This window comes from Chlamydotis macqueenii, chromosome 11 (genome assembly GCF_036417535.1).
Source record: "Chlamydotis macqueenii isolate bChlMac1 chromosome 11, bChlMac1.mat, whole genome shotgun sequence".
NCBI classification, from domain to species: domain Eukaryota; kingdom Metazoa; phylum Chordata; class Aves; order Otidiformes; family Otididae; genus Chlamydotis; species Chlamydotis macqueenii.
Window position 1 is genome coordinate 15,193,882 of NC_141566.1, and position 12,350 is coordinate 15,206,231.

Here is a 12,350-nt window from a genome sequence, read left to right on the forward strand (position 1 = left end):
GGGAAGGGCTTCATAAAACCCTAACAGCTGGAGCAGGTTGGCGTTTGAAAGAAGGTGATTTTAATGTGAGGAGTTATAACTAGGTGAGGTTTGGGTGAAAGAGGCACAAGTTCACCCGTAGGCATCTGCCTTTTAGAGCTGGCAGAGAGTTGGTAGTGCTCCCAGCGGTGCCGGGGCCATCCCAAATGCTGGTTTTGAGTCTGCGTGACTCCACTGCACGGTGCAGCCCTGAGCCCTGGCCCCCACACTGCCCGTAACCGAGCTGGCAGGCAGCTAACAAACCTACAAATGCCGCTGCGGCATTTTATCTTTTGCTTTCAGCAGCTCTTTGGAGATGAGGCACGGCGTGTCTAACGTGTGAATTATTTGCATGGGGTGTTGGATGTTCCTTTATGTTGCCTCTTTTCTGTGAGGTTGAGCAGTGGGCACCAGTGTCTGGGGTTGGGACAGACATCCCTGCAGGTCTCTCTCCCCCACGTCCTTCCCCAGCAGCAGGTCCCCAACCCAGCATTTCACCTACTTGGTATCGCGGTGCGTTTGCTTTCCGGCTGTCTCTGGGCAACCAAAAACACTGCTGTACTGTGCAAACCCTGCGCTTGGCCAGGACCAAGCCTAACCTTGCCCAACGCTGGCATGAAGCAGGCAAGGCTTGCTACTGGGCTTGCTCTAGCACAGCTGAGAAGAGAATTTGGCTCAAGAGCTGTAACTTTATCAAAGGGACACCAGAGTCCTTGCTGTTGCAGGAAAAGTCCTCGATGATTTGGAAGCCTCACCCTTTCCCCATTGTCCCGCAGCATTCCCAGCGGGACATGGGTACTTGCGGGCTCTCATGGATGCAGCTGCACAAGCTGGTTTTCAAAGAAAGCAAGCCTCTGTTTCTCATCTGCTTTAGCTTTTTGACAGTTTTTTTTTTCTGGCACTTGTGTGCAATTAGCAACTGCTTTTTTTTTTTTTTGTGACATGGAGCCAATCCTCTAACAGTTTGATTTGGACAGCAGTTTGACAGCTCGCAGCAATTGCACTGAGAAGGGCTGCCTCTCTTTGCAGACTGTGTTACTCACCCTGAATTTATTGTCTCATTGCTACTTGAAAAAGAAAACAAAATAATTTTTGGGCCTGGATCCCGCCACAAAGCAAAGGATGGCTTAATCAAACACACAAGTGGTTGTACCAACTCCAGTTGGTTTATTTCTGTGTTTAAAACCAAGCACTCTTTTAAGTATTTTATTTTTCTTATTCCAAGGTTTGTGGCTAGTAAATGGAACAGCCCAGGGACCTTGCCTGGTGCTGCGAGAGTGAGCGGTGATAGAAGTGGTGGAAGGTGCAGTGCTGCCGTGAGACCCTCGGTGGGAGCATGGGAGAGGACAGGGGACCTTCTCTTGCCTCCAAATGCCCTGGCCTGCCCCTGTGGAGCGGGGGGATGAAGGTATTTCCTGTTTCAGCAAATGAGAGGCAAATTAAACTTGGCAGCATAAATAACCTCGCCTCCCTGTACTGCTCTGGGACAAACTATCTCTTGCCAAATATTAGTCTACTGATCTTAACATTTCCAAAGACACCAAAGCAACTGGAATTTTTCTAGGTTACCCAAAAACTAGAGTGGGAGGGTGTTGAGGGGAGGAGAATTCCTCTGCCCTCCTTTTTCCCTTCCCTTCCTAAACAGCCTCCATCCTGGAGATGAGGACACTCAACTGGGATGCTGCAAACCAGGGCTGGGCTCCTGCCCATGGGCTGAGAGCTGGGCTGGGCTGGGTCTCACTGGTTTTGGCTGAAATTGAATCTTAACTCTGATGAAAGATTTAAAGATTTTGTGTGTGTGTGTGTGGGGGGGGGTTTGTTTGGTTTTGGTTTTTTTTGGTGTTTTTGTTTGTTTTTTTTTTTAGTAAACTGAGAATCAGTGCTTTCTAGCTGACCCCGTGAAGAATGCTTTTTAGAGTAGACCTTGCTCAGCTCTGATCTGACATGATTTCCAGTGAGACCTGGGATCCTTATCACTTCATGAAAAATGAGATTTACATTCCTGTATCACACAGACACTTTGAAAATATTATCCCTGACTCCAGAGAAATGGCTCATACATTTTCATACCGCTATTAGAAATTGAATTGACAACACTTATCCTCAGTGGAAATTGCTGTGCAGCCCGTGGGGGGAAATATGCAGAAAGCACTGGTGGAAACTTCAGAGAGCTCTCGTCACCCTGAGATGTGGGCGCCTTTGGTGCAGTGTTTCTGCTCAATGAGAAGAGCAAGGTCTAACATGCGCCAGAGGAAGCAGAAAGAACAAGTGTGTGGGCCAGCGACATGGGGCGAAACAGCAGTGGGGCTCAAAGCATCAAAACAGCTTTTGGACTGAAGACAGAGTGCACCCAGACCTCGCACAGAGGTGGGGAAACATGGGCTGCTCTGGGCTTGTGTGTTCCAGGGTGTTGTGGAGATGTTGCACACAGGTGCTTTATTTGCTGTCTTAATAAGTGTAGAAAAACTGAGCTGGATGAGTGCTGGTTTAAACCGGTACATGAGTGGAATGCTGTTGAGGTGCTCAGATTGGTGAAAGATGCCCTTGGGAAGAGAAGCAGCAAGGAATTACAACAAAAAACCCACTCCAAATCAGGTGTCTTTTAAAATACTTTTTTTTTTTTTTTCACGGTAAATGAACTTGAAAGAACCAGCCGATCTCTGCTCCTCTCAGGGCAGATGGCTTCTGAGGAGGACTTCACATTTGGCTGCAGTGCATTGAGGCTCTGGAGTGGCTGAGCTGGGATTCCCTCACTCCTGAGCATTAAGCAAGGAAAAGGGACGTGGCTGGCAAAACGCTCCTTTATCAGGGCTCCAGGGTCTTCTGGAAGTCTGGCTGGCTTCTCTGGTTTTGTCTGAGTCCTTAGTCTCTTGGAGGTCAGTTTGGGAAAGGGCAGCCAAGGCAAGCTCATTAGGATCAGTGTGAGTGGTCTCATAGTCTGGCAGGGGCTCCAACTTTCCAGCAAAAGGAGAGGGACAAAGAGCAGCGTGATGTGCGGTCGTTAAATGAACAGTGCTTCAATGAGAAGCTTGGTGGAATGATTCACGAAATATTAACATGAATAGTAGTTGAAATGAACTTCGGCCACAAACTGAGCCTGGGCAAAGGGGAAAGTTAAGAGGCATCCGTTTCAGCAGAGGAAATGTGTAGTAACACAGGACGAGAGCAAGGTGCCTTAGAAGGCTGCACCATGGCTCTATCGTACACGTGAGTGAGTGCTTGTGGGACTCCTCACCTCCTGCTGGTGGGTGTCTTTCTCCTTGGTTTGTCCTGGAGCACGTCCCCAGGCTGTCCTGGCACACGTCCCCTGGCATGGACCACGAGTGCCCCTATGATGGCATGCCAAAAAAGCAGTTGTGAATTTGAAGCCACTCCAAGGTGAAGGGTTTTCACTTCTCCTGCCCTTGTTGTTGGTGGTGCAATGTGGCCCAGCCTGACTGAGCCTTCAGTGTATCAGGGTGAGAGGAAGTTGACCCCTTCCTCCATTTTAAAACACTCCTATCTGAAGTTGGAAATGAAACCAAACCCTCCCAAAGCAGAGGTTTCTGAGAATAACTTTTGTGACCAATACAACCCCATAGGTCTCACTGGAGGGGACTTTGCAGCTTTGTTTTTCCTTGTAAAGAATGCCCAGCATATATCCTGACAATTAGTCAGAGTGCCCAAAAATACCCGGCAGCCCTGCAAGCTGATCTCCTTCAGCTCTTGGAGCCGAGACAGACACAGGGTTATGCACCATGGGGCTTTGGGAAAGGTTATTTTTAAAATGGCCATATAACAAGGGTGATTTGGTCCTTTCAGCCACCAGCACTAACAACTGAAGGTGTAGGTAGCCAAATGCTAATCTTGCTCGAGGCGACCATCCCATGCCCAGGGTAACGGGCTGGTTGTCCTGCTAAACACACAGGCCAGGGCTGGCTCCTGTCAGCTCTAAATCAGCGCTCAGGGCATGGCCCTGGGGCCCATGCCAAGTTCAGGCAGTGCTTTGATGGTGTGCTGGATGCCAGGGAGCCGTCCCAGCTGGCACGCCAGTGCTTGGAAGGGCATGTCCTTCTCATTGAAGCAGTGGCCTCTCTTCGCCCTTAGCCAGGCAGCGTGCTGCTGCCCAGCCCTCTTCTGGGAAGCGTTTGCTTTACCCATCTCTGACAACCTGAGCTGAAGTTTTCTATCCTCAGTGTCTCCCATGTGCTGAATTTCTGGAGGGCATTTTGCCCGAATCGCAGTTCACCTGCAAACAGCCTTTTCTTCTCCACCCCTGAAAATAAAGTTCTTTAAGGGGAAACACCTTGTTCTTTAAGGGGAAGATCCTTGGTCTTGTAGAGCAGTGCTTGTGTGGCGTTTTGGCTTGGCCCACCATGGCGTGGGGGCAGAGGAAGGAGGTCTGCAGAACTGTCTGCCCAGCAGCTTCCCAGGAACATGACATTTTGCTAGAAAACATCATGCCAAAAGCGTTTCCAGCCTTTGGAGAAAGAGCAAAGGCAGCACCCACCTTGCAAGTCTTTCTTGCTGCCAGGCCCTGTTGAACGAACGCAGGAGGACGGCAGGGCTACAGAAATCTATGTGGAGGATGCTGGAGAGCGTGTGTGGTGTAGCTCATGTCTGGGTAGCTGCTAATTTCTGGCTCGTAGTGGGTAGGTTTCCAGGGGAGGTGAATGACCCAGCTTTCAAGCAGTGATGCAGGTTGATAGCTGAACTTCCTTCCATGCTCTCCACAGTGAGCTGTTTAACTTCACGGAGGGAGAGCATCGCTCAGCCAGCTGCCGTGTCCACGAGAAAGAACTGAAAGCAATTAGGAGCGCAGAGAGCATAACGGGAGTTGTGAAATATTATTTCAGTAATGGCTCACTAACAGCTTGGTGAAGCCCTGACATGAGCACTTATTGTGTGTGTACGGTAAAATTACATTGCTGTGAGTGTTCACCAGACTTCGTCTTTCCTGGAAAAGACTGCCATGCTGCCCAGCTGGGATCAGTACGGTATTTATTAGACAAGGACTTAAGTTACTTTTCTCAGCTCTAAAGCTGAGGCTAAGCTATCGGGGGAAAGCCATGACGAGCAAACCTTTGCCTCATGTTTGATTCTAACAGTCATTCCTTCTCCACATGACTGCATCTAAACTTGAACAAAGACCCCTGCAGTTGGCCAAGATAGCCCTAAGGAGCTCTGCTGGCCTAAGCATGAAATTTTGGGGTAATAACTTGGAGAATAACTGAGTTGTGGTGCAGCCGTGGGTGAGTGTGGCACTGCTGGGGGCCCCCAGATGCTAACCTGGAGACCTTCCCCACTCCTGTGTGTCCAGACAGGCGGGCTGCTTCCCCTGTGCCTGCTGGCTCATCCTCCCTGGGAAATGCTCCTCATGTTATTCCTGCACCCCTGGCTGCTTTGCTCAAACTGTGCGACGTCGCTGGGCAGTGCTGGGTGGGTCTGTGCGTGATGCTGCCATAGGGCTACTGGGAAGGAAGAAGTGAATGCTGTGTTTGAGGCTTTTTAGCCCAATTATGGGCTTGATGCTCTTAAAAGGCATCTGAATCAGACAAAACTTGGCAGTGTATGTGGATCTTTCTCCCAGCAGGAGTAAAGAAAGTCTTTGTGTCTCCTTAGGGATGTCCAGGCACATCCAGACCTGTTGTTTCCACCTCGTAGTTGATGCAAGGGGGCTGCGGGCAGCCTGTGGAGCCTCCCAGGCCACTGCCTGCGTGCTCACAGCTCTGCTCCACAGGCTGAGCCAAGGCAGAAGGACGTAAGAGAGAGCTGGAGAGAGAAACGCAGCCCATGTTTAACCTAGCGCATTTAGACATTTGTCTTCCTAAGAGATGAAAAAAATAAAATAAATCTGTAGCCTTTTGAGACTGACTGTCCTTTTTCTGAGCTTGTACTGAATGTCTAAATTTAACTGTAGGGACCACAGCAGCACTCAGCATCCTTACTGCTGGAAGATACAGGCATCTTCTCTGTAATATTACAAAGAGCCACAGGGAGGAGGGAGCAGGCGTAGGAGGAACTGGGCTTTCCTGGTGCACCTGATTCAAAGCCATTCCTGTGCTGCAGCCCCTTCTCACCGCAGTCCTCTCCAGAGCTCGTGTGTCCTGGGGCTGCTGCTGTTGGTCCATATGGTACCTGCACCCCACCGTGCTGTGGCTTCTGTTCTCCAACCCTGGCATAGCCAGGAGAGGGGACAGGAGCTGAATAAAGCATTGGGTCTACAAAGCAGCTCTTGATTTATGTGCAGACGCTCCCCCCAGGCATCGGTGTCACTTGGCTTTCAGCAGCAGGCAGAGGTCTGCCCTGTCAGCAACAGGTGATGGGAAGAAGTGCCAGTCGGGAGCATGTGCAGAGGGGAGCCACAGAGCAGATGGCTGCAGGGAAATAAATTTGGAGCTGCCATGGGAATAGTCCTGGAAACAGTCCAGCCCATGTATGGAGGCAGATGGGAAAAACCCAGTTTATATCTCTTTCCAGTTCTGCTATTTTTCAGATGTTTTATTTCCAGCTCCCCTATCTCTGAGCCACTCTTTCCTGTCTGTTACTACACCCTCATCCTTATTTCTGTCTCTCTTCTTATCCTTCCTCATTTCCCGCTTTTGCTCTACTCACATTGTATTTGAATTAATGGAAGGTTCTCCAGTCTGTGTCTGTCTCCTTATAAATTTATTCCCAACTCCTCTATCCCTATGTCCCAAGCTGATCCTCAAAGCTTCCCCTGGCACTGAAAGGCTCCGCATACAGATCTGACCCAGCTGTGGGCTGGAGTTCCGCATGGAAGGAAAACACTCTGTGTGCCTTCACCATGCGCTTTCCTTCTTCACTGTCCCCTCTGAGCTGGTTGCCTGAGGGCACGGGGCTTGTCTGGCTGGTACGTTCATCCCCTCTGCCACTGCAGCGGTGTCCCTCCTGGCTTTGCTCTGGGTGCAGGTACATCCCCTGTTGAACCAGTGATCCTTCTTCGTGTTCCCCTGAGTGCCCGCAGGATGCTTCAGGGGTGCGGAGGTGCATCCCTGTGTGCAGAACAGGGGAACTGAGCCAGGTTTGAGTCTTCTGAACTGTTTTTGTGATATTTTAACAAGAAACCTAGAAAGAACTAGGTGGAAACCTCCCCATTTTGTGTTGCGCACGGTGGGGGGGAGCAGGGGACACCTCTCTGGCTGGGGCTGTCTGCCTATGGTCCTCACTCTGCAAACACTGCTCCGTGGTACCTTTCACCAGCACAGAGCCAGTGCTGGGAGCAGGCAGCACACGGGATACTGAGTGCTTGGAGAGCTGGATGAGCCCCAGGTGCCAGTCCTGGATCCCAAACCTGCTCGGCATTTCTGTGGCAGTGGGGTTGCTGCCTCCTCCGTCCCACTGACGGACCAGCAGCAACTGCAAAGATGGGTCTTGCTTGTGTCCTCTCTTCTTTTAAGCCCAACTCCTTTATTGGATGGCTTCCTGAAAACTCTGTCTTTATATATATTAAAAAAAAGTTTTAAAAAACTATTTTGTTTAGCTTCTGCTCCAGAAGAGCCAAGGGAAGTTTAACTGGGGTCTGCAACAGGTTGGGCAGAAGGAATGCTGTCTGCTGTGGGAGAACACACATTGCATGCAACCTAAGATAGATTTAAAATTAAAAAAAAAATGGATTTGCTGTGTGGTTACTAGAAAAGAAGGAAGTGTTAGTGCAAAAGGTGGATGGGAGCAAACGTGGATGTGGAGCGCTGACCCTCATGCTGCCCAGTGCAGCTGGGACTGTGCTGGTCCTGTGCTGTCACAGCAGCATCCTCCAGCCAGAGAGAGAGCACGGAGTGTATGGGAGCAGAAGGTACAGCATTACCCGAAGAGATGGACAGGTGCTCCCCTTCTGCTCGTATTTACTGCTGCCTGCTGCTTTCTTTGATGATGGTGACTAACAGTTCATCAATGCCTGAGTAATTCTGGCTCTATTTATGACTTTCTGCTCGTTGAGTGACAGCAGGATGTGTGAGCAAGTTGAGATGCCCAGACCTTTTCTGGCAGGATTGTTAGGGCAAGAAAATACTCTGGAAACCACAATGTGAATCATTTGTCTAACCAAGCAGATGACACTATACCCCAGCCATGCTGCTTTGCAGCCAGACCTGTGCGGTGGGATCAGTGTGTCCAGACCAGCTCCTTGAAGTTCTGAAAACCTACAGGACAGGTTTAATGTTAAAAACATGAAAACCCAAGACTGCATGCCCTGCTGTGCGCTCACCGACATGTTTGCAGCATGCTTTCCTCTGGGATCCGTGGGTGCATGGCACCTGGCTGGAGAGAAGGGCTCAGACAAGAGCCAACACACCTCTTTTCTGGGGCACCCTCTCCTTCCTGCAGGCTTCTACTCCTTGCCGTGTTTCATAGGGCAACGATGTCCCTCCTCAGCGCTCGTGCGACACCTTGCACTGCCTGGGCTTGTGCGGACGAAGAGGGGCTTGGGGAGGAGACAGGAATTGCCCAAGGTCATATGGCTGAAACCAGCCAAGAAACCAAGAGCAGCTCTGTCTTCTCAGTAAGGGTCCTCCCCAACCCATCCCTGCTGCGCTTGCTCAGGAGGCCACAAATTCAAACAAAATGGCCTTTTTTTTTACTGCAGACCACTCTGGGGGCTCGGCAAAGGCTTTGCAAAGTGAGCTGCACCGTGAAATGCTGGTCCGGGAAGTTTCATGATGAAGCTTCATGAGCATCAGCAGGGCTGGATCTTCCTCCTGTTTTTTGGCCAAGTTTTCCTTCTCCCACCTCCTCCAGCCTGCGCCTGTTGTCACATCGCAAACGCACATGCATTTCTGCACGTGAAACAATTTGATGGCCAAGTGTCCGTCCCTGCTCTCTGCACGCCTCTGCAACGCTGTCAAACCGCTGCTGAGTTGCAGCCACTTCTGGGGTGGGACGCGGCAGCTGCTGACATTGCACAGCGATGCTGTTCCGCCTTTTAGGACAGGGAGCAAAGGTTACCATTTCTAATTGAAGTACAAGGGTATTGTGGGGGAAGTAGGAAATGACTGCTGGGTGCCAGCGCTTTGTCTAGGGAACTAGAAAGGAATGAGAACGGTTAATGGTGCAAACTCTATGTGCACTGCCAAAAATGAACTCATGTCTGTAAATATTACACTGCGTGCAGCAAGATTAGCACAGGAAAATACCAGTTGTTAGGGTTCCTGTTACCATCTGAATTATGCAAACAATTTGCTTGAGTTTATAGATGAGCCGGGGCAGAATAACATCGGGTTTTTCCTAGCCAAAGTGTTTCAGTGTGCTGGTATTTTAGTGTGTTTCTCAGCCTCAATCTGCTGCACAAGCGGATCCATGCTGTGCTCTTTTGGGACAGCATGCTGTCAAGAGTGGCCTTTTCCAGGCCACGCTGGAAACTCGGAAATGTTGGGATGCTGGTGAGATGCTAACCTCGCATGTGAGCTGCCTGGGGGCCCTAAGGCGGGTGTGAAGGCCTGGGGGGGGTCACCGAGCTTGGTGGTGGGGCTGGAGGCTGCGTGCGCCCTAGGAGCTCCTGGGACCTCTGCAAATGGGAAGTGGAGATGTTCCCAGTTCCTGGCTGCAACAAGGCCACTCGGGCTGAAGATGCTGATTGCTGTTCGGAGGCCAGACACCACCACGATGGGCTCCCTGGAAGGAATGGTAAACATTGGCTCTTCGCAGTCGCTGCCGGGGAGGTTAACTGACTTTCCCACGGCCGTGCAGTGAGTCAGTGTCGAGGCAGGATTAGCAGGTGGGCGGCCCTGGCCCAAGGCCCTGAGTGTGCACCGTCGCCAATTGCATAACCCGGAGGGAGCGCGTGGCCGTGGAGCTGCCCTGAACCAGAGCTCCCTCCGTTCCCTGTCGTGACTTGGGTGGAAACAGGTTGGTTGGTGCTGCGGAGCTGGGGTCTTCCAGGGAGCTTCATGGACACCTGAGTAGAGAGGACAGAGACAGGAGCCAGTGCTCTCTACAAGCCATGAGCTGGGAATGAGCCCAGCCATGCTGTTAGATGCTAGAAAAGCCTCTTAATCATGAAATCTGGCTTTCTGAGTGCTGCTGTTCAGGGACTTGCTCACTTTGAAGAGTTAATGCCTTGAGCTTCCTTAGGGTAAAAGCTGGAGGAGGACCAGGCACGGTGGTTTTACTGGCAGTAAAACTTCACCATGAGCCTCATGTTGAAAGCAAGTCTAACCCACCCATGAACGTATCTTCTGGTACTTCTGTGAGATGTCAGCTGGGTCCTCTGGGGTACAATGCACATTCTTTCTGGGCCCTAAATCCAGGGGCTGGTTCCTGGGACCACAGCCCCTCTGGCCCCAGTGGGGCTGCAGTCTGCCTCTTCCCTTCAGCAATGGCAGTGCAGAATTAACGTCGAGTCTGTAATTTAGCTCAGGACTGTTATGAGACGCAATCTAGCTCTAAAGCCAAGGCCAAATAGTACTAGCATGGGGTCAAGTTCCTGAGGCACACTCTGCCTTTGGGACTAATTTGGGTGCTGAGTAGCCGGGCAGGTATTTACATGTTGCCTACAGAGACCTAGAGGTCTCTGGATCCTATTCTTCTCCCTCGGATCACCTAAAATGGTAAGAATTTTCAAGGGGGATTAAGGTTGTGATCTCTGGGGAGGGGAGTGGACATCTGGTAGGAGTCCCGTCCATATTAATAGCCTCCATTTAAATGTATGTTATCAAACAGGGCAGCTCCTTATCGGCCAAGAGACTGTGAACCGTCACCTAAGGGGCTGCTGGTGACTTTGGGCTGCTAATCATGGCTTTCCACAGGCACACAGGTAAAGTGGACGCACTGCCAGGTGTTGTGGGAGAAGCCCTGTGCGTGCAATGCCTAGTAAATGGGGAGGAAGGTTTTGCTAACAGGCTCCTGCAGCAGCAAAATAACTCTTTTGAATGCAATCTTAAGACTCAGCAATCTGCAGCTGTAATGACGGCTAACGGGGTTACAACCAGCGTGGGGACTGGCGCTGGGAGCGTGGCGGTGGTGGTGGCCTTGTCTATTTAGTAAAATGCATTGGATGGTAAGTGCTTTTGTACCTGCTGCTGTGGGAAGGCTGGGACTCAGCTGTTATTTGAGGAAGACTTGGTGGAAACACGGGATGATGCTCCTCTGTGCAGCGAGCTTGCTGTGGTGGTTACTGCAGCAAGCAGAAACTCGCAGCAGAGGGGAGCGTGTGGCAGCCCAGCCTGCAACCCCACATGGTTTGCTCTGCTCTGGCGGGAGGCTTGTGCTTACTCCCTCTCTTCTGTCTTGTAGATCATATGGGCTGACCCTCGCCAGTAATAAGAAAATGTTAACTTTGCCTTCCCATTAACACTGACAGGCATCTTGAGAGAGTGTTTTGTGTGTACCCCACGGCATGCAGATTTATTGTGCCCTCCCACCCGTGACTAATCTTCTCCAGCCCTCGGATTACAGACCCATCAGAAACTCCTTGGGATTTTTAAAAGCTTATCTGCATCTTAGGAGCTAGCCATGTTTGTGTGCATCCAGCATGTATTTCCAGGTACAGTGGCAGGACCATTGCATCTCTTGATGAGACACAGCCCAAGGGGTGGACATGCCTGGGGAGAGGGTGTGAAGTTTGGGGTGCAGCTCCTGTAGGCATCAAATTGAGCTGCTGCACACCAGGAGCCAGGGGACAGTGATGGGCACGAAACTTGGTTGGTAATGCAGAGACTCTTCAGAACTGGGGAAGAAAGTCACAGCGTGCTCTTCAACTTCATGCTCAGCCTCCCAGGATGAGGCACAACCATGAGGCGTCTTGCATGGCATGTCACTACTTGGGATTTGCCTGTGTGATGCAGATAGCCATTGTGCAGGGTACCTTTCTGAGTAAACTCTGACTTCTGTGATATCATTTTTAAACTTCTCAAAGCTGTTTAAGAGCAATCCATTCCATTAAAATGTAAGAAGACATTTATTTTTTAAGTTCAGCCCACGAGACTGGCTGATGCTGTATCATCCTTTCATTATATTTCCAGTTATATCTTTCTTTTCTTTCTCATCTTTCTCAGGGAGGTGTTCTCTGGGGCAAGGACCCATGATTTGATGTTGTGCAGTAATATAAAATGCTGAACTATCTTCTGAGCAGATGCCGCAATTGGAGTGCTGCCACCAACGCCTTATAGCTCAGCGTCCGCTCCCACACCCCACAGGGAGCCCCACTCTCCGGGACAGCGGTCGAGGGGTGCGGTGGGGTACCGTAGTGCCTGCCCTGAGGGGGGGAATTCCCTGCAGCAGGAGAAAGGCTCACGTTTGGCTCTTGGGGGGGCACCTGGGCATGAGAAGGGCATCCAGCTACTGAGGTGGGGGCAGATCCATGTGTAGCTGGGAACACGGCTGAGGAGCCTCAAAGG

The 12,350-nt window shown here is 50.8% G+C and overlaps 1 protein-coding gene across 5 annotated transcripts in view; it reads left to right on the top strand.

Moving 5' to 3' along the window:
• FHL1 (four and a half LIM domains 1) overlaps positions 1–12,350 on the top strand; it is a 32,161-nt gene that overhangs the window by 9,548 nt on the left and 10,263 nt on the right. For 2 of the 5 annotated variants that reach the window (XM_010125030.2, XM_010125031.2), the window contains exon 1: positions 10,652–10,768. The exons of the other annotated variants lie outside the window; for them this stretch is intronic. In XM_010125030.2, the coding sequence (XP_010123332.1) occupies positions 10,747–10,768 (22 nt within the window). In that variant the 5' untranslated portion in view covers positions 10,652–10,746. Of the gene's footprint in view, positions 1–10,651; positions 10,769–12,350 lie in introns of those variants that run through there. 5 annotated transcript variants of the gene reach the window in all.